Source organism: Zalophus californianus, chromosome 3 (assembly GCF_009762305.2).
Source record: "Zalophus californianus isolate mZalCal1 chromosome 3, mZalCal1.pri.v2, whole genome shotgun sequence".
Lineage (NCBI taxonomy): Eukaryota > Metazoa > Chordata > Mammalia > Carnivora > Otariidae > Zalophus > Zalophus californianus.
In genome coordinates this window covers 153117956-153141321 of record NC_045597.1, presented here as the reverse complement: position 1 = coordinate 153141321, position 23366 = coordinate 153117956, and the positions used below count along the sequence as shown (strand labels likewise).

The 23366-nt window shown below is 34.3% G+C and overlaps 1 protein-coding gene across 3 annotated transcripts in view; it reads left to right on the top strand.

Moving 5' to 3' along the window:
* Positions 1–23366, top strand: part of TMEFF2 (transmembrane protein with EGF like and two follistatin like domains 2) — a 224389-nt gene that overhangs the window by 7451 nt on the left and 193572 nt on the right. For all 3 annotated transcript variants that reach the window (XM_027588030.1, XM_027588032.1, XM_027588031.1), the window contains exons 3-4: positions 2899–3028; positions 8277–8303. In XM_027588030.1, coding sequence (XP_027443831.1) covers positions 2899–3028; positions 8277–8303 — 157 coding nt within the window. The remainder of the gene's footprint in view (positions 1–2898; positions 3029–8276; positions 8304–23366) is intronic.

Sequence of the window (23366 nt, the reverse complement as noted above, 5' to 3'; positions counted from 1 at the left end):
TTTCAAAGTATTTTAAAAACATGACTCTGTTAATCCTCCCAAATACCCTTGTTAACCATTTCAGTTGGGGAAACTGAGCTATAGATTTGTTAAGTATTTAATAGTTGAGTGATGTACACAAGGCCTTACACCAGAGCAGTGAGAGAAATTGGTGAAACTAGGACCAGACTCCTATTCCTGAGCCATAATGATTTAGAGTATGCTTCCTCCTCGTATTATTCATATTAATGAGTGCAAGTCATGGTACTAAAGGCCAAAAACATCGTGCTGATAATCTACAGTTAAGCTCTTTTCAGCTCCATACAAATCTCCCTTTTGGCGTGTGCATGGAACTTGGCAGCTCTGTTTTTCGCACTGTTCACATTTGGCTTACTGCATCGCTCAGAAGTGGCATATGAGTGCTTTATCAGTTTATTCCATATTTTAAGATGCATATCAGCATTGTGTACTAGCACTTGACAGAGATAATAAATACTTCCCACCCCTCACCCCCGTCCACTGACTACATCTGAGTATTCTGCAGAAGTAGATAAGAAAGATAAATAGAGAGGTTCCAGGGATTGGAGAGAAGAAAATGTGGACCCAAATAATCTACAAAGTGTTATAAGCAGGTTTGAAGATGGAGATTAAAAGGTAGCCAAAGACAACAATGCTAGGACCCGAACATGAGAAGCTAACTAGTCCAGCCATCACACTAATTTTGACTCTCTTCTGCCTACTGAAAGTGTCAGCAAGTCTACTGAATATGACTATGATATGTTACCAGTTGTTCATTTCTTTCTGATCTCTCCTCCATTAGCTCAGATACCATTTTAGTGTTAGTGGGTCCTCATATTTCCTCCCTGGTCCAGAACACAGCACATTTATCAAGCACCTGTCCATCCACCTGCCTCTCAGGCTATGGTTCTGACATGAGCACCAGCCCCCATTTAGTTGGTGTTACCTCTGTACTGTTCACTGGAGAATTCGACTCCTCACTGACATTTTGCCATTGCCTTTTTTCTTCAGTAGTGATAATGATTTTGGGTCCTATGGTAGGTCAATTCTCACATGTAAGTTAAAAAATACATATCTATTCAGAAATCTTGTGGAAGGCAGCCTTTATACAGGTATCACCTGATCAGAAATGAATGGCTGTTGAGTTAAAGATCCTCATTAGTAAAAGCTTCTAATCCAAACAGTTTTAAAATATAGTCACATAGATAGACTGAGTCTAGGAGCCAATTGTGTAACTGTGAAAACGAAATACTGTATAGAGGGCTTCCAGAATATCTAGATTAGAAATTGTAGAAATAAAGATTTCTAAAATATGTCATATTTAAAATACTTAAATCATTTTAATCACATGTAAATAATTTCTAAATAGATATGATTTAACATCTAAATCATTGTGTTAACAATTATAGAGATTATAATATGAGTGTCGTACAATTTGGATTTACCATTGCAAGAAAAGTATATCACTGTTACTAAGCTATATTTCAGTTTTTCAATAACAGATACAAAGTAAGACTCATAAAATAAGACTTTCATTTCAGAGAACATTGACTTATCCCATTTCATGTATAAATTACTAGGATGATTAAGCCATTGTTACATTAAGGCAAAGATCAAGAGTTAAATGGTTGATGGAAAAGGAAGAAGTACAGATATTCTAAGGAAATAGAGTAAAAAAAATAAATTTCTGGATTTTATTATAAGATTATAACCTTATTGGAAATTTGTTTTTTGGGCATATATCTTTGAGTTGAATTTAACTTATGATAGAGTTTTAGGTTTATTATCATATATATTAAAACTTTCCTAGCCATCTCACTAGATCATTCATTTATTTTGTATGCGTTATAAATTTACAGCCATCAAAAATCCAAATATTTTAATAAGAACTGGAAAACAGAAAAGTGTTTTCACAGGCATGTGTATGTATGACTTGCTTTACTTAGTTTCTGGCATAGGTGGACATTTTTAAATAATCATCTTGGTTATTACATTTGTTACAATTAAACAATGAAACACATCAGTAGTAGTAATCATGAGATAATCACATCTCTAGTGTAATTAGCAGGTATAGGACACAGCCAAGTATCTCTAATGCCTTAGAGTGTGATGATTATATTATGATGAGTATACCTTGTAGGTTGCCTAATTGCTATTGCAAAATGTGTACTTTTATGTAACGAGGCTGTTTTAAAAATGAACTTTTCTCTTTACGAAATATATATTAACAGTCATACTTTCCAATAATCAATAAAGTTTACATAGAGGTCAATAGTTGTTGTTTTCCCCCTGTATTCCATATTCTGTTGTTTTTTCTTGCACTATATCTGCCAATATCTAAAGATATATGACAAATTAATTAGTAATCCAAATATCTTATCCAAAGATTTACAAGTTTGTAAGATTAAAATTAAACAGAAAAAAAACATACTAAGGAGTGACTGATTTCATTGGCATTTCAGCTGTATACTTCTATTCTAAACACAGATAGGCATTACCTATTTTTAATAACTTGAATATTATAGCATGTTTTGATTTTTTCCACCAAGCCAGATGGATGTATATCTGAAAAACAGTATTAAATAATGTTGATACATTTTGTTGCTATACCCTTTCAGTATTGTTGCCCAGATCACTTTGTTGGAATTACCCTGATCAATTTAGAAGCTTTTTCTTTTTCCCCCATCTGAATCAAATGACTGATTAGCTGACTTGACATTACTTTTGTGTATCTTTGAATGATGCCCTTGCAAGGTCAAAGACTTTAATGGATACAATGGAGATTGCTGAAAATGAAAACTGCTTTCTTTTGTAAATGATTATTTCTGTTCGAGGTGTCAAAGGTATGCAGACTCCAGTACTAACCATAAGCTTCTATCTCTGTGTCCCCCCCCCAAACAGTGCAACAGTGACTACGTGCCTGTGTGTGGCTCCAATGGGGAGAGCTACCAGAATGAGTGCTACTTGCGGCAGGCTGCCTGCAAACAGCAGAGCGAGATACTTGTAGTGTCTGAAGGATCATGTGCCACAGGTATGTGTGTGATCCTAAAGACTCCCTGAAACCTTTGGAAACCATGTCTTGCTTTTTCTGTTATGTTATCTCCAAATAAATAATTCAGACTATATATTGGCTGGATAAGCCTCTCATTCTTTTGTACAAAGCATACATTATTCTTATTTTGTCTTTTTTACATTTCAAATCACTTCTGGAAGAAAGAGAAAATCTGCCATAAGGCCATAAGGATGTTGATTTTAATACATATGTTATTTAATGAAGTGCAGACAGTTGAATAATATAATTAGAAATCTAGGTTTCCTGCCTAGGTGTCAAATATGGAGAAACCTATCCACACACACATAAAGTTGGTTTGTTTGTTTTGAACAATAGCATCGTCTGCTGGAGGGTAGTTTGCAGATCTGGGTTTGAAAGTGAAAATGTGAGTAACCTCAGCAGTGCTATAAAATGTTCTTCTTACCATTTAGCTGATTATATTGAAGAATGTATTTGTGAAGGACATCTATCCTTTCTAAGACAGTCAGCCTGGGATTCCTCAAAGGTTTTTAGTTGTCTTTACCAAGAATGCTCTGAAGGAAGTGAGGAGGAAGAGTGACCTCATATGCTCTTCAGTTTTTCAGGTTTTCCTTTCGTGTACAGTGATTGTTAGAGCTGAACGGCATTACAGGAAGAAAAATAAACAAAGGGAACAAAGCCCAACTTGATAGAGCAATGCCTTAAAATAAAGCTGAGTTTACAGGTTAGGCTTGACATATTAGAATCACATATATTAAAGAAACTTTAGTATCCATGATAATTGTCTTGAATGACACATAAGCCTCTTTCTAGAAAGTCATAATTTCTGAGGAACTGGATGGCATAAGCATATCAGGGAAAAATAATAATGACACAAAGTCTGAACTTTCTTCAAAAGTGAGAATATAGAATAGTGCGAGGAAAAATCTATTTTATTGGAAAGGTAACAAGTATTTCTTTGATAACAAGTATTTCTATTCTAGCGAACTATGTTAAAAGTCATATGTAGGTTGGGGCAGGATGGTAAATGAGCAAGAAAAAAGGCTTGTATTCTTTAAAAGATTATCTTAAGTCTATTGATTGTTAGTAATTGATAGTGTTCCAAATTATACCATTGACTACTAAAGTTCCCAAGAATTAGAAGAGAATGATATTATTACTCACAGATGATGATGTAGGCTTTTTTGTTTTGATTTTGGTTTTTAAGTAGTCTTTTCTTTTATATGATTCTTTGCCTCATGAAGTGAATGTCCTTTCTGGTGCCCCACTTGCTTCTTACTTGCTAAAGCAAACAGATCATTGCCACTCCATCTGTCTGAGAAGTAATGAATGAAAATGACAGCAGCAGGTGAGAGTCATTGGACTTGCTTCTCCAGTAGGGAAGGAGGACGACCAGCATTCTACTCTTATAGTAAAGATGGGGGAAACAGAAAGAAAAACAAGGAGCAAACTAATTATGAAAAATCAATCTGCCATATCTATGGAGAAAATTTAAAGTGAAATTTTAAGACAAATTGCATAGGAAAAAATAATATGGAAACTCTCTTAGAAACCAAGAATAATAGAGGCAACACCAGTGAGTACTGAGGAAAGGGTTTATCCACTCAAGATCGTATAGGATACCAATCTGTCTCTGACAGTAGCCAAATGAGAATCAGTGGGCAGTTGTCAAAATGGACTCAGGAAGTCATGGTGTGGCTAACAATATTTGGTACCAAAATCTCTCTTTTTTACTTGCCAACCTCCAAATTCTTGTAGGCTCAGGCAATCACATTCTCCTGATTCATTCAACTTTTTACATGCTACATCCTAATGTGTTGTTTATACTATGAAAATAAATACTTAGCCAAGTAGAACATTTAATCACAATTGAGTAATCCATACCTAGCTGATTCACATACTTAGAATTCTTTAGGATTTAATTAGTAAGCCAGTCTTGCTGAAGTCTCCCATTGACTTATAAATCTAAAAGATTTTTGATCTGAATAATGATGGAGGAACCAAAGTAATTTTGATTAACCAGGTCTGACTGTAAATAAATTAGAGTTCTGACTTTTGATCTAAAATAAATTCTCATTCTTTTCTTTGCAGATTTTCCATTTATTTTTTAATGCTATTTGACACTAAATAGAGATGGCAAATTGTGATCTCTAGGAATAAAAGGCAGTAGAAGATATAACTTTTTTATACTTCATTGAACTTACAAATCTTTTTTTTTTTCGGTCCAAAAATGGTTTCTTATTGGACAGTTTGCTCAATAGCTTTGCTGTCAATTTCGCTTTTTTGTGTTATAAGAAATGTATTGACTAGGAGTTCAGACTTTCAGGATCAAGAGCATGACTTCTTAGGTGTTTCTGTCTCACCAGTAAGACCTCAGTAGGCTACTTATTTACCTTATACTAGAGAAACCATTAAAGCTTCCCATCATTATTTCATAATGATTTGGTGGACTTGTGATTATTTTTTCCACCTATTCCTCCTTTGTTTCCTACTTACCTGATTTGGGTCAAATCAAACAAAAGTTGTCTTAAGAACCATGGCCCTTGACTTTTTAGAAAGATACATGAGAAATACAAGCCAATATACTACTGCCATTTCTTTTTTTGCTTTTTCCAAACCCTATATATTTATTAGAAAACCTGTAGATGAATAGGCAAGATGTTTATTCAAAATCTTAATTTTTGTGTTCCAGACACAGTGATAATCATTTAAAATTTGCTATTGTGCAGTAAGTCTCAAAATCTATCAATGAGATAGACATTATTATTATACTGAGTAGAGGACAAATAAGCTTAGGAAGATTAGATAACATTCCTTATGTTACCAAATGAGTAATGTTTGAAGGTTTGAATCTATAAGCTTTTATGTATTTCCTCTTACGTGCATATAAGTATAAAAAGCTGAACAAGACATGGTTCTTGATTTAAAGAAGTTTACAGTTGTAATGAGGAAGAAAAGAGAAACTCTACACATTCAACCAAAACACGTAAAATATATTAGTGCTATAATAGTACAACCTGTTAGCCTCTGATGATTATAAGTAATACTGAATTAAACTTTCAAATTAGTTGAAAGAAATTTAGTTAAAATTTTACTGTGAAAGTGTACAAACATTGACCATTCAAGCATTGTCCCATCCAAAAGTGATGGTGCCATGTGTTATGATTAGCAGTTCAGTTGACAGGACTATTCTATTATGGTGACAAATGCTTTAGCCTTTCTTGATCTGTTATCATTAAATAGTCAAGGCATATGATCAAAATCCTTATTTGATTATATATTTACTAAGAAGGGTTTTTATTATAAGTTGTTTTACCAATTAGCTTGCTTTAAGAAAAGAATCTGCTGGCTTAAAGACATATGTTTTAGTCACATTAGCAGTTAATAAATAACTTGGCTTTCTGATTTAATACAGTGTTAGACCCTGTGAATTTAGTTAATAGGAGTCTCCACCAAGGCTCATTATTTAAACTACTGCTCCTTCATGACACTGCTAATGCCTAACACAATGACAAGCATGAATGTTGAAGGAGGCATCTATTCTTCCATATGTCAACCTTCTGTGGATTTTCATATACCATATCATTTTTTATACCATGCCTCTCATAAACTGTTGTGGAGGCAAACAAGTAGAAATAATGGAGGCTTGGGTTTTTGCTTTGTTTTGTTTCTTAAATTGTACTAAAGCATCAAACACAAATTCATAGAAGTGGCATTCCGTATAGTTCTTGAATCCTGGTTGAGATTTCAGTGTGAGATGAGGCATTTCAGACAGAAAATACCAATATTAGTCTTATTCCCCAGTATTAACATTAAAAATACATAACCAAATGTATTTAGAATGAAAAGAAGTAGGGAAGCAGAAGGCAGATGATGTTTACACTTCAGAGGTAGAACCGGACGGAAAATCAATGGTCTTGACTCCCAGTGAGAAAACTGGGTGTCTCTGGGAACTCAGTTGTCAGAAATAGACAACTTTGACCAACTGCAATTCTGTAGGAAGGAGGGGAGAGAAGAAAAAAAGAGAAATGCAGAAGGAGGGTATCCTTTTTTTCTGCCAGCATCATTTAGGATGTATCCAATTTTTAAACACAAAGACAAAAGTTAATCTCTCTCTTCTAATGATTTCAAAAAAACAAAGAACTGGAGGGTATTATGCTGAGCAAAATAAGTCAATCAGAGAAACACATGTATCATATGACTTCACTGATATGAGGAATTCTTAATCTCAGGAAACAAACTGAGGGTTGCTGGAGTGGTGGGGGGTGGGAGGGATGGGGTGACTGGATGATGGACACTGGGGAGGGTGTGTGCTATGGTGAGTGCTGTGAATTGTGCAAGACTGTTGAATCACAGACCTGTACCTCTGAAACAAATAATACATTATATGTTAAAAAAAAAAAGAAGATAGTAGGAAGGGAGAAATGAAGGGAGGGAAATCGGTGGGGGAGACGAACCATGAGAGACTATGGACTCTGAGAAACTGAAGGTTCTAGAGGAGCGGGGGGGGGGGGGGGGGGGGGGGAGGGGTTAGCCTGGTGATGGGTCTTCAAGAGGGCACATACTGAATGGAGCACTGGGTGTTATATGCAAACAATGAGTCATGGAACACTACATCAAAAACTAATGATGTAATGTATGGTGATTAACATAATAAAAAATTAATTAATTAAAAAAACAAAGGATGTTGTTGGTGGCAGATAAACTCATCCACAATTGTGGTATTTGGAAAACATATTAGCAATTATATAAAAAGATAATTATCTATAAACTGTTTTTCTTTTTGTGTATATGCGATTTACAATAATATAAGCCTTAATTATGAGTTTATTTGCCACATGTCTTAGCCTGTTTAATTTCTGAATCTCACTGTTATGAGCATTTCATTTTCTTTCTTTTTTTTTTTTTGTTAATGGCACCAAATCCATCCTGGTTAAAATAAAAATATGACAGATTTTACACAGTCAATTTTAGAATGTAATAATTAAAATAGGCTATACTATCAAAGCTAGATAATAATTTTTTACAAAGTTTAAGAATGAAAATAATAGAAAATTTATTTGATAAGTTATATTACACAAATTAAATTAAACTGATATGAATATACACTTTCAGATTAAATATTAGTAATTTTCTCCATTATATTACTGTCTTAATAAAGGAAGTAAACATGAACTAAATAAAGTCATAAATAGTTTTTGAATATGTTTTTCAAACAAAACCAAATTATTTCTCTTCCCCCCGCCAGATGCAGGATCAGGATCTGGAGATGGAGGTAAGATTTGTCTTTTTATATATTTGAAGACTTACATGTGGATATCATTTATGGATATTTGCTTATGTATTTACCATTACAGATATCTGAGACAAATTCACATTTTGCATTTTAGGAAAGAGGCAAATGAAAAAGTATCATTCTACTTATTAAGCAAATGTATATACCATGCAAATTATTTAATATATTTATGAATCTTACTTAAGAACTTTACCTCATCTAATCTTTCTTGTTCCTTTATTTGTTTGTGCCCAACTTATCTTTGAGATAGATTTGCATGTCAAAACTTCCTAACAGAAGCTTCCAAGATCATTTGGCAGGGCAGAAAGAATTCATGAAGAAATCACTTAAATATTGAGATTTTAAAATATGTAATATTGCCCTAAATTGCCAAGTATTGATATTAACACATACATAACTACCATGCGAACAGGTCTTAATTATCAAATCAATAATTTGAAACTGAAAACTTTCTTCTCATAAAAGAAAGTAAAAATGATAAACAGAATTTAAGCCAATTAAAATAATACAGTATCTTTACTTCTTTGGTTAAATTAATTTTTACTAAGTAAGACATGTTTTCATTATTAAATTATGTGTTCAAGGAAGTATATAAGATAAAAGAGAGGCAGAAACTTTTAAAATTTGATCTGATGTCCTGCCTGCCAAATAAGACTTTATGAATTGAATCTTCATTGTAAATTTCTTAAAATGCTTTTTCAAATGAAATCCAAACAAAATTCCACCCTTATACACAGCAAGAAAAAAATTATATAAAATTTCAACAAGAAATAAAAAGAGAATGAACAAAAAACATACATTCTTAGGGCCTTGCTTAAGTTGTATAAACTGATCAAATGTATGATCCAAAGTAAATTTTAGTTTTTAAATGCAGAATTTGATAAAAGATAAATAAAAGGTTTTGGGTTCAGGAAAGATCTGACTTATCACACCTTACCTAGTTTGGGCAATATTTCAAAGACTTATCAAGGTGCTTTATGTAATGAAAGGCTTAACTAGTTTAAATAAACAATACCTAGAGAACACAATTACAGCAAAATATTGAAGCACAATTTTTTCCCATAAAGACTAAAACTGAACAGGAGTCAAGATTTAGTACCATGAGAGCATAAAATTTATTTCAGTGCTACATGACATTGGACAGTCATTTGATGTTAGGACAGTCTTTCACTACTTCTAAGAAATTGTTTTCCTGCTGGTTGGCTGATTAATATAGCATTCCTAAGAAAGCTTCTCTAGCTGTTTGAAAAGAAGAGCTTAAAAGAACAAATTAAATCTTAAAGAGAAAAAGAAAGGAAAAAGATAGTTGCTTAAGTAGATATTTCACCATTGGAATATTAAGGAATTAATCAATTTTAAAAGTGTTGCTTTTGGAAGGGAGTTGTTCCTATGCAAAATCCTGTTTATTTCCCAGATATATTTAGTCTTTATATATAGATTACCTGATTTTGCAGATACTGTGTTGAGTTTCAACTGTGCCGCTTTTCATGCAACAAGTCTTGTTAATTCTTTAGCATCTTCAAAAGCAAAACAAGTTAGACCACAGAACACAGAAAATCTTCATTGCTCTTTCTATTAAAATGTCATGATATGTTTTTTTCTATTTGAGTCCCTTATAATATCACATTCATTTCCTCATTTTAATTGATTTTTTAAGAAGGCATAGTTTATGTCTCAGACACTGGTGTCCAGCTTTCGTTCATTGTAATTAGCTCATGCAAGTGAAAATGAAATCAACTTCACTCTTCCTTGTTGCATTCCATATTGAAATTTGGGGTTCATTATGTTATCCAGTGATCTAAATAAGGTAATTTTTTAGGAAATAATTTTGATGTCAAGGATATGATGTTTATAACTTGAACTTTGTCCTTAAGTTGGAAACCACTTTCCTTTTCTTATTTTCTTCTCCTGTTTGCTTTTTACTCTTCCTTTCAATTATAGGTACTTTAGAGTAACTTCGAGGGAAAAAAAAAACAAAGCAACTTCTTAAAGATAATTGCTTTACAAAAAGAAAAGACCATATAACCTATTTAATTCTGAGTTGTACTCTTTTTAAATAGTTGTTGTTCTGAAAGTTGTGATAATGAGTATTTACTCCTACTGCATAAACTATTTTTTAAATTAGAGACCAAACAAGTTTTTTTAACTAAATTACTTTTTTCTAGTCTTTGTCTTACTTTGCTCTGAAATAGCAATGATTTTAATTTTCTTTAATTTTTTACTCTATTACAAGGTGCCAAAAAAGCTGGATAACTATAACCTAAAAACCTAGTTTAGAGTAACCTGCAGAATTCCAATTCACATATCCATTGGATTGTTCATAAAATATATTTGACTCACTACCTCTGCTACATAGAAGATGGACTTGCCTCTGTATTCTGACAGTTCCTATTATCAAGGTATCAGAAGAGCCAGAAACAGTTTCCTTTGAATTAACCAGAAGTGATTAAATTACCTGTGATTGTTTGGTTAATACATCAATCCTAGCTAGTGATTGTTCTAACCGGCCTCTGTAGGATATATTCTCAGTAATGTGTATTTAGTTAATAATTGGGGCATCTTTGCAAGCACTTTGGGTGGTTAATGATTATTTTTCTAATTTCTTTTAACAAAAGTTAATATAATTCCCAACTGGAAAGAATTGATCTGAATAGTGAAGTTAAAAATTTTATTTGCAAAACACATTGTATGTGTGGCTATTATAAATGATATCATTAAATCTCCAAATCCAAAATCACTTCAAAATACATAAATTTTTTGCTTTTTAAAAATTGTCTTGTATTTTTTAAATGAATGAATTTTATATTAGCAATGAAGATTAGGCCTGATCACTTTAAAATAATTTAAGTTTAACCCATTTGCACAAGGGCATATCTGTCATTTACTGTATTTGAGGGAACATTTTTACTACAATTAGAAAGGGATATAAAGGTTTCATAACATTATACGTATTTCATAAGGAGTTTAAAAATTTTTAACTATCGATCTGTTTATTCAGATGAAACAATTCAAGGAGCTAACTATATTTAGGTAAAACATGTTTATTATGTTTCCAGCATGAACTACAAATGGGTATTCACTTACAAAGGTAATCTGTAGTGTAATAAGAAATACTGCATACAAATCTTAAAGGTTGACTTTTCCCATGTTAATGACTGTATCTTCTTAGTATTTAAGGAAACTCATTAATCCAAAAAATAATTTTGTATTATTAGTTTTGAGCATAAGACTTGCTGTTTTCTGACAAGAAGTTGGAATTCTGTTTTCAGAAAAAAAAATTAGAAAGGCATCCACTTCAGACACCCTTTTTGGATAGACTCACCCTTGAAAAAAATCAGGATAACCTATAATTTACTATGAATGTGTCCTATAGGAAGGTAATGTGTGGTAATGTGTGGACCAGATTCCAAAGAATTTCAGAACTTAGTTGAAAGAAAAGGGTTGGTGTTTCAAGTACTTATATATATGGAGATTTAATGTTGTAAATAAGAAAACGGGTGTGTGTAGGAGGGATAATAACATCTTATCCACCCACAGACTTCCTTAAGCAACAAATACTGCAGTAAGAAAAAAGTATTAAAGAAACCTCTTCTCAAAATCTAGGGGTGTGTGGGTGGTTAAAGGATAATTTTTAACCCCTGCTTTTCTTTCAGTCTTCTAGTCATATTATGAAGACAAAGCTATGAATATTTTCCATTATTCTCTTTTAAAAATATTTCTGGATTGATTAGATTTCTGATAGATTCCTAAAAACAAAAAATTAGTCCGGTAAAGTGAAAACTATATTTTAACTATTAAAATAATTACAAATGTATTATCCTGCTATGGGTCTGGGAGAATCCACAATTAAATTTTAATAAAATCTTATGGGAAGTTGTATGATAATGTCTATAGAAATGAAATGTCTCTAAGGTATACAGGAAAGATACCATGGGTACATTTTCATTTCATGAGGTTAAAGGAAGCATTGGGTCTTATTATAGAATTTATAGAATTATATAGTTTTAAAAGAATTATTTAATAAATGATTGTCAGATATGTATAGTAACAAATCAATTTTACATCCACTATTAGTATGAAGACTGATTTTTAATATCCAGGTAATTGTGATAACTTAGCTGTGTGAAACCATTTATGATATATTTTTATTTCATGCAAAATTGCCCTGTGCAAATTAATTATATATGGTATTACTCAGATGTCCATAATTAAGACATTCACTTTATATACATTTTGGGTAGAGCAAGCGATGTTCACATTGCAACAAATTTTAGACCCTAAGCTACTATTTCTGGTTATGTGGCTTGCTAAAAACTAGCAAACAGTATTGTAAGAAGTTTGAGAACTTGAAAATTATTTTTTAAAAATCCTTATGTTTCTAATCTGAATTTGATGATATTCAGGAATTCGGTTGAATTGAACAAACCTAATATAACCTAGGTATTGTGGCAAGGTTTCTGCAGCTGTAACAATGAATATGACGCAGTGTTTTACTCTCAAGGAGATTACATGTAAATTCTCTTCTCAGCCCACAATGGGAAAAATTATGATTCTAATTATCAAAAGAAAAATCTCCTGCAGAAATAAAATGTTAAATATACTGTAAATAACAAGAAACTGAATATTCATTCCATAAAATATTCTTATATAAGGCTAAGTAATTTTTCTCTTCCATGTTGCTGTACACATTCCCTTTCCTAACCTCGATTTGTACCTTCTCTACCTTACTATCACGGTCAAGTTCTAGCAAGCACAATATGCCTCACCATGCATTTTCTCCATGACAGCCCAAGTCTGACAGGCATCATTTGTAAACAGCTTCAGCTGAAGTACTGATTCAATAAAGAAATTCTACCATGTATGCAAAATCTGAGATTCTTCCAGGGCAATACACATGGGGAGAAAGTGGAAACTATCCTCGCTTTTGCTATCCTATACCTGAGAGCTCTCTTTTGCCTGGTGATGGGCATATAGCCATCGGAACTGCAACTGAAATTTTATCCCCACTTTTCCTGGGTTGCAATCCATTTTACTTTCTCTTTACCTCAAAGAAAAGCAATATTGTAGTGGAGTAATGAAATAGAGGTAGAATGAATGAGGAACATGTAATGGATAATGAAATTGAAAAGAATACAAAAAGCAAACAGAATGGGGAAACAGTGAGAAAAGGGAGGAGAAAGGAACCTTTGTTATCCACTTGGCTATACTTTGTTTTCACACATGACTACCATCTTAAAAATAAAAATAAAATTTCCCCCAATAGGTAGTAATAGTTGTCTGAATTTCTAGAGAAGATTGCTTGAGAATGTCAAATGGATGCTACAAACTTTTGTCTGAATCATCTATTTGGGTTTTTTAAAACCGTATCTAGGAAAAGAAATGCAATCATTGTAAGCAGTGTGATAGAAATGGCTTTGGATTACGAATCAGAAGATGTGTATTCTAAATTTTTAATTGGCTTGAAGGATGCCTATTTGATCTTTACTCTCAGTCTCCTTGGAGAGTCATTTATCTTATCAGTGAAAGAGAATACTATCTGCTTATAAGAAAGATGATTATAACAAACTAATGCAAGGAACTTTGAAATTCAAAAAATTAAAAATGAAATTAAAATAATTTATATTACCTTTGCTCTTTTTTCTCATTTATTCTAAGAATATAATTTCTCGGAAGAGTTTAATTAGAAGTTTGAATCTTTTAATCGGTTATTTTTAAGTCCATGGTTTAAAGTATTGATGCTGAGATAATAAGAATCTACAAATCCAATCATAGTTTTCAGTATTTAGAGGAGACAGCTTCTCTGCATCTTGCAGGGAAGTTTAATCAGTGTTGATATCAGAGGAACTGCAGTTACACAAGACAGGCAAGAAATAAGGAATAATGTTTAAAATTTCAAAACAGTAAATAATTACTCTTGAAACTATAATGGCAGGCATATTGCCTCCACAGAAAACAAAAAAAGAAGAAATGGAATCCATTCACAATATGAGGAGTTCAGTACACTTACAAGGAAGAATTTCCATTAGGATTCTAAGCATTACAAAGTTTTTTGAAGGGGACTTGAGCTTCATAGAAAGAAATTATTTCAAAATAGATGGAAAGATTTTATTAGAGTTCCACTTGATGTCAGAGCATGCTTAGATAAATCTGTAAGGATGTCTATACACATTTTTAACTATTTGTAAAACACTCTATGGTTTATAAAAAGCACTGTCATAGCATTAATTTATTTATCCACAACAGTAGCCTTTGGATGTGTGAATGATGACAATGAAGGATGAACAGCTTACCTGCAAACCCAACAACAGTGAATGTGATAGCTAAATCCATCCTTGAACTCCAAGAATGGAGGAAATGATAGGGCACAAGGTTACCCTACCTCTTGCAGTAGCTCTTTGCCACAACTATACCAGACCCCATATTCTGTGGTTTATATAAATCATAAATCCTATCAACAATCATACAAGATTTCATTATCCCATCACCTTGCCCCTTTCCCACTCTCATTTCCCACTGAAATCATCTGGTCTATTCAACGCAGTACTCAAACCACTATGGGTTTTTGTTGTTTTCTATTATCTAAGTTAATCATACTCCTCAGTCCATGGCACATAATGATTGCCATTTATTCTCCTGTTAATTTTTCCCTTCATCTTCCACCCCTAATCCCATCTTAAGTATTCACTCCAAGGAATTCAATATATTTTAAATTATTGGTGGTGGGAGGGGGAAGTATGGTTATGTGTGTAGCAGCAGGAAGAAATGATTAAAAACACAAGCTCTGTAGCTAGAATCTGTAGGTTTGATCCTGGCTCCACCACTTACTAGCAACGTGACCACGGGCAGTTTACTTAGATTCTCTGTTTTTGTTTCCTTCATCTGTGGTCCTGTCAGGGATTCCCAGGAAGTAGACCTTAAGGTTGAAATTTGTGCATTCGAAGCATACTGAGTAGTAATCTCACGATAAGTGTCTGTGGAAGGGTGGAAACTAAGACTGAGCAGAAGGAGAAGCTGAACTGGTGCAGTTAAAAAGAAAAGCCATGGCAGGGCTGGAATGGAGCTCTCCAGATGGGAGGGCCCCTTTTAGTCGTGCTGAATCAGAACAGTGGGGCTGGCCTTCACATCCACCATTGATCACCCCTGATGTGGGCAACCTTGGGCCAGGTGGCTCTCCTTAACTGCATACTAGACCTCGGGAGAGATTCAGCTATGAACTGCCTGTCTACAACCCTCCTGGTAGCTGAGAAGGGGAAAATGTGAACATTGCATCAAGGCATCCTTTATAATCCTCATAAATTTAAAACAAGGAAAAGAAACAGACAACATTTCTGATCTTGTGGAGCTTATTTCTTGTGAAGAGACCCAAACAGTTAACAAATAAGCAAGGGAAAATATAGATCGTCATATGCTAATGACTTCTCTGTAGGAGGAAAAAAGTGGGATAAGGAAAGGTCGTGTGTGGAGGGGAGTGGGGGAGGCTACTAATTAGTTTGGGATGATCAGGAAGGCTTGGACAAAGATAAGGGGGAAATGAAGAAGCAAACTTTGCAGATAAGCAAAGAGAGGGCATTCCAGGATAACTGCAAATGTGAAAGCATACCTGGGGGATCCGAGGATGGTAGTTGGACTAAGTGAGGGAGATGGTGCTTGGAGATGAGAAAGAGAGGTGGGGGTGACTCTGTAGACCTTCATGTAGGCCTTGGCTCTTCCTGTGAGTGAACTGGAAGCCATTGGGGGTCCAGAGCAGAAGAGGATGTTGTGATCTGACTGGTGATTTTACAAGATCTGTGTTGAGAATGCACTGTGTTTAAGTAAGGAGCTAAAGTTTCTTTTGTCTGGTGGTTGTTGATTTTCAGGAGTTGGTGTTATATTCTCTAGAATATCGCTTGTGTATCTTAGATATAAAATCAGTCTGCTACCCATCTGAGGGACATTGTCTGCAGTCCTTTACTGAACAGATATTCTAGGTTTTACCATAGTCTAATCTATTTTTTTCTCTTGAGGTACTTTTTATTTGGGGTTTTATTTAAGATGTCCTTCTTCTGTTTTTATATTTTTAAGCAAGCAGAAAATTTTACTTGTTACCAATACATAGGAGTTTCTCTCTATGCTGCAGTGCATGCCAAATTGCCCTGAATTGGTTTCAAATTTGGATATGAAAATATAGCTTTTTTTTACTGTACTAAATGTACAATACATATTGTAGCATATGATTTTCAAAGTGTACTTAACAAAGAGCAATTTCATTTTCTCTGGTAAATTACACAGTTGTTATAGCTTTAGAATTAAAAAAAAAATCCAGGAATAAATAGAAAATGATGTTTAAATAATGTTAGCATCCTGGCTCAGTGAGTCAAACCAAAAGAATTATTCCAGAACCTGTCAGTTCATAAACTGGTTCTGAAAAATCTTACAGTTTTGTATTCTTACTGATTCCTTTGAGAAGAATAAAAAGAGAACTAACTGGATTTTAAACAAGGTCTGATGCTTCCAAGAACCTGTTCTTCAGATGGATCATTTAAACTGAATCCATTCCTAATTAAATATTTCTTATAACCTTAATCTTTTCCCCCATTTTCTCATTTTCCAGATGCTTTTCTCACACCTTAATCCCATAGTTTGCCTGAATAAGTGACTGTTTTGTTATTACTTTTTTTTTTTTGGTAAAGGCCACAAACAGAAAGATTATTATGAAATCAGTTAAAAAGGAAACCCATCTTTATGATGGCTTCTATGTAAAGTTGACGTGCTCTATACATATTTGTTCCCGGCAAAATTGAGAAATTTCTCATGATCTTGTAAGCACTAAATTAGGACAAGAATCATTCCAGCTACACTGACAGTCTTCTCCAGAGACCGTAGTGCTAACGGAAAAACATGGCCTTTGGGCAAGTAGAATTTCTGATGCATTGATTTAAAGGGTATTGGTTGGAAACTTTGTGAAAAGACATGTTGAGCTAGAGAGCATTATCTTTCCTCAACCCTTCCAGCTTCATGATGCTTTTTGAGATTTTAAGGGTTGGAGAGTGTACAATGTTGAAGACTTTATTCAGTTACTCAAAAGACAACCATAATAGCAGCTTGAATGGGCTGTCTTTGAAAGTAGGTGTTATTTTAAAATATAATTAAAGAGAAACACAGCTGGCAGTTTAGAAAAAGAAGGGAATTAGTACTAGAGTTATTATACTGCTTCTTAAATGGAATGATATGAAATGGTTATACTCTGGAAGCTCACACTCTCACTGCTTTTGAGGTCCATAGTGTCCAATGTTCAGCCATCGATTCAGGAAACTCCCTTGGGCTTTCACTAAGAGAGAGCTCCCGTATGCCAAGCTGTGCTTTGAAATAGGATGTGGCAGAGTTATAAAGCCAGTCTGATCCTATAAATCAGCACACACTGGATTTTCCATTGTGGATAGTTCCCAAGTCTGTATCTCTAGATCATCCACCAGTCCCCTATTTCAGCCTCCTAACAGGTCTCCCTGCTTTGTCTTGTCATCCTAAAATTTTCTTACTCACACAGTCAGAATGATTTATATAAAACACTTACCTGAACATATCATTGTCCTGCTTACACCCCAACAATGGCTGTCCATCATCCTTAGGATTAAAGTCAGTCTTCCAGTAGGAGAAACAAAGACCTCCAGAATTACTCTAGTACCTGCCTCTCCATCCTCATCATTAGTCTTCTTCACCTCAGACTCGACACTCCAGCATACCTTTTCATTGACAGTAGTTCATTGGGATACAATGCAGTTGATTTCATGCCTCTTTGCTTTGCCAATGCTCTTTCTTCTTCCTGAAACTCTCCCTATGATTTTACTTAAATACTATTCATCTTCCAAGACTAAATCAGGAATCATATTCTACAGGAAGATTTCCTTCTATCCCCTCATTGGTCTAAATACCTCTCCTCAATTCTGCTTTGTATCATCAACCTGATTCATTGAAATAATCTGTTTGTATATTTGCCTGGAGAAAATTGTTATTAATACCCCTGTACACAGACCAAAAGACCTGGTGCTTAATAGGATCTCATTAAATATTTGTTCAGCTGAAATAAGGCTCTGACACTAACAGCAAAAAAGTGTGCTTGAATTTCAAAATGTCTCCATTCACATTTATGAGCTACAGATTAAATTATTTGAAATCTGAAAAAAAAGTTGAATTTGTAGGGCTTTGTGTACTAAAAGACTGTAGAATTATTTTAATTTCATAAAAGAGAACTGAAAAACAACATAAAAAATTAAAGCATAACCCATCCCACCAAGAATATGCAAGATGATATATACAAACCTAAACCAGCTTCAAAAATAAGCCCCCGCTTGTATATCCAAGACCCAAAGAAAATCAAGATAACCAAAGAGGAGTCTAGCAAAAATAGGCTGCAAGCTTAATCCGAAAGTTTTTTTCCTTTGCATTTTCTTTATTTTTGAAAAGCATGATCTGATACTAGTAAATCAACTTGTTCCCTTGTGCTTTACTTCATTCTCCTAAAAGTAGTATGCAGAGAAAAAAAATTGAAGTTATTTTAAGATTCTAGTTAGTTAGTTTGTAGGTAATTGAGGTAATTTTACCTTATGTGAATACTTTATTTCACATCCAGATTACTTATTAAAATACCAAATGACTTTGGCCAGAGAATAGAATCAATCGGAAATCCATTTGATGCCTTCATTTATTTGACATTGAACCAGTGTAAAAAGCCTGTCTTTTCTGAGTTTTCAAGGAATTACAATGATTACTCCACATAAAATGTACTTTAGCGTCAAAGAATATTACTTGCAAAATAAAACGCTGGATATTAGTTCCTTCCATCTAGAAGCTTTCTTGATCGAATGAAATAAGGAAGCAGAACTCTGTGAACTTCAGCTGTTAAGAAATACGCAACAATCTAGGGAAGAGGAAGATGGAGCCTGCACGTGATGCCATGGGGATTCTAGAGCAGTGATTTTAGAGTATAAAGTAAAGATGTAACCAGCACAATTTCATAGAACTGTGCCTGGCATGTAGTAGGTGCTTGATAAATATCGGATAAAATAATGGACGGATAAATGAATGACAGGGCAATGATATCAACTCCTACAATTGCAATTAGTTGATGCATATGTGAATGCGGAGTCCACTTTTCTCCTTCCCAGTAACTGCTAAGTATGCCCCTCAACTTACTTAGATTAGACATTGGAAATGCCAGAAGAGATATCATTCCTTAAGAAATGAGGAGAGAGTGATTCCATTTATTTTACCAACTCTGAGTCACAGCTCTCACCCCTTTTCTATCCCATCTATTTCCCCCCATAAATGAAATTGGAGCAATGTGGTAATGCTGTGCTCAGATATAAAAGAAGATATTTGTGGGAGATAAAAAGGAGAGTTTGGAGAAACAAGATAGGAGAGCAATCTGATGAGAGAGAAAAGGATGTTTCAATGCAAAATGTCAGAAGAAGAAAGGAGAAAGCAGTGATGTTTAATATTTTGTAGAAATAGAGTTTTAGTGTCCAAGCAAGAAACAATACAGGTGGAATTTTAAGTAGTTTTGGGCTTGGGTAGACTGTATTGTTTTTTGTATGTTCCAACTCTTAACATTTCTTTCCATTATTAGCCCATATAATCTTTACTCATTTAATGCACTTCCCCTCTCAATTGTTTTTATACCCCTAACACATTTGTTTTAAGAAAACCAAGAAAAATATGTCCCAGCTGTAGGTTTTCTTCTTAACTCTAACACACACACATTTTCCCCACCATCTAAAATAGCATTTAATGCTGCCAGAACATATTTCATTAGGAAAAAATTGGTTTCATTCTTTCCAGACAAGACAAAGATTGTGAAATCAGTGTTTAATACTGCTGAGTAGGAGAACTGACAACCTTCCCCTCCCCTGGCACTTTTGAAAATGTGTTCTGTGGAACTTGAATGCTTCAGGATGCTATTATACCAGAGGGTATCCAGGTAAGTGAGATTGGGAAATGTAGTATATTTTCACCCCTATTGAAGAGTGACATGTAGGATAACCAACTTGTTTTCGTTTGCCCAAGACTTTTCCAGTTTTAGCACAGAAATTTCAACAAACTCCTCAGTTCTGCTAAAACTGAAGCCATTACTTACCTCAGTCACGTGCGAAAGACTGAAAAATCTTCCAGTAAGAAGCATGTTACACTTTGTTTAAACAGTGTTTTTCAAGAACACCTGACCATGAAACATTTTTCTTAAACAAAGATATTAAAAATCAGGGGAGCCCAGATGGCTCAGTCAGTTAAGCATCCAACTCTATTTGGGCTCAGGGTTGTGGGATCCAGCCCCGCATAGGGTCCGTGCTAAGGTTGGAGTCTGTTTTAGATTCTCTCCCTCTCCCTCTGCTCCTCCCTCAGCCCCCACTCATGCAGGCGCACACTCTAAATAAATAACAAAAAAGATATTAAAAATCAAAGGAGGGGTGCCTGGGTGGCTCCGTGGGTTAAGCATCTGACTTAAACTCAGCTCATGGATCCCGGGGTCCTGGCATGGAGCCCGGGTGGGGCTCCCAGCTCAGCAAGGAGTCTGCTTATCCTTCTCCCTGTCCCCCTCCCCCCCGCTCATGCTGTCTCTTTCTCTCTCTCTCTCAAATAAATAAAAAATCTTAAAAAGAAATCAAAGGAATTCACAATTTATGATGCATACTTTGAACTCCAAATCATTGGCTGAATGAATTTATGAAAGGAACTCTATTGTATTTAATGATGTATTTGGTTCAACAAAGACTTATTTTTTTCTGAATTCAGAGATATTTTTCTAACTTTTTCTAAGTCGTTTTTAGCTCTAAATATCTGAGAATTAAAAAGTACTATTAGTGACATTTCTAGCACACAGTATTTACTGATAATGCTGAGGGAGCTTTTTTTTTTTTGACGAAGTTTATAATTTTTGTATGTCTGGGACAAGGCCAAGCAGAAGAAAAATGCAATAGTTGCGTACTACTCCCTGAGCTTACTGGGAATGATAAGGAATAGATGAGAAAGTGCTTCAAGTAGAACATTACTTTTAGGTATGTTGCTTCCAAATTGAGTAATTACAGAAACACTGGTAAAGACACATCACTGCTAATTTACAAATATGTATGTATATGTAATTACATGAACCACTAACATCAGTTGAGTAATTGATAAGCTCGGCATAACACTCCAAAGACTAATTCATACTTTTATTAAGTAACTTACAATGAATGCCTACTACATGTCAGGTATTTTATAGCCATACAGTAAATACCTGCTATAACTCTGCAAGAAAGACATATCATCTCTATTTTTCTGATGAAGAAAATAAAAAACACAAAGATTGAGTTACTTGTCAGGGATCATGTAGTTAGTGGCCCAGCCAGGGTTTAAACTCAAGCCCCTGGAGGTCCAATTTTTCCCATTTGTCCGTTGTTTCATGTGCAGCCTGCCATATATTTTAAAGTCAGGGATTTAAATTTAAAAATTGCAATATTTTATGTGGGAATATATTAAAAATTTATTAATTTGATTGAAAGGAAAGTGTTGCTGTTAAGTAGGAATTTTGCAGGAGTCAGAGGAACATCTCTCTGTTTCGTGTGAGGTGACATTGGCTTATTAGTCCCCTATGCATGTGTGTGTTCGCACAGCAGAGAGTAGTCTTTTAAAAAAATATAAGCCAGATTACATTACTCCCCTTCAAAGGCTTCCCCTGACACTATGAGTAAAATCCAATTCCTTATCACTTCTCCACTCTCTGCTTCTACCATTTTCCTGCTCAATCACTGTGCTCAAACTACACTTAGTTTCTTTCTGTTTCTGGATTGCACTGAGACCTCCCTTAGAGCATTGACATTTGCTCTTTCTTTGCTCCAAATGCCCTGCCTGTGAATCTTAGAGCACCTTTCTTTTCTATAATTCAGTTCAGTGCAAATCTCTCTCTTCCCACAAAATCCAGCCACCCTGTATTACATCCCCTTGTTTTACTTTATTAAAAAGAATGATCACTCGATGTGACGTTCTTATCTATTCATTTGCTTACTTTACGTCTCTGTCTTCCCTTTGTATCAGCTGTGCTTTAGATGCTTGAGATACAGGAAAAGTCCCTGTTAACATGAAGCTTAATTCTAAAGGTGATTGAGCAGGAAATGGCAGAAGCAGAAAGTGGAGAAGTGATAAGGAATTGGGTTTTACTTATAGTGTCAGGGGAAGCCTTAGAATGGGAGTAATGTAATCTGGCTTATATTTTTTAAAAGACTACTCTCCGCTGTGTAGAGAATGTGTGGTAGATGAAATAGGAGAGGAAGCAAAGAAACCAGTGGAAAGGATTACTGCGGTAGGACAAGTAAAGATGACTTTGACCTGGCCAGGGAAGTGCCAACGAGGATAGTAAGAAGATGACAGATGTACTAGTGTCCCACGTCTACTCCAGTTACTGTCCACTCCCTTCCACAGTGACACTGGTAGGAGCAAAAATGTTATATGCCGATGTAAAGAAGGATCTGGAAAGGGGAAGGAAAACAGATAATCCCATTACCTCATTTTGTAATCCTCAAATTCTCCATTCACATTCAGCATGAACGAATATGGAGCTTTACTTTTAGGACATGAAAATGTTTCGTAAAAAGTATCACTAAAAAAATAAAATAAAATAAAATAAAATATAAATAAATAATGAAAAATAAGCGCATGCTTTGGGCCTATTATACTCATTAAAGGCAATTTTCTCAGACTTCAAGAGGGAAGCAAATTGATATACTTTTGGGATTTCAACCAGTGGCTTTTCAATAAAGCCTTCATATATTAATGTTTTTGTTTTTCATTTACCGTTTTTAATTTATACCGCTTTAGCATCACCACTGGTGTGGCAGTAAAAGGTAAAATATAAAAATAGACAGCTCTATAATTTGGCCTTTAAATGGCTTTATGTATTTATATTCTATATAGGATATGTAACAGATTGTGATAACAGAATCCAATATAATCAAATTGCAGCCTTACGAATATAGCAAATATCATGAAACAGCTCCCTTCTGCTGACTCAAAGAGTGGGAGTTCCATTTCTTTCAT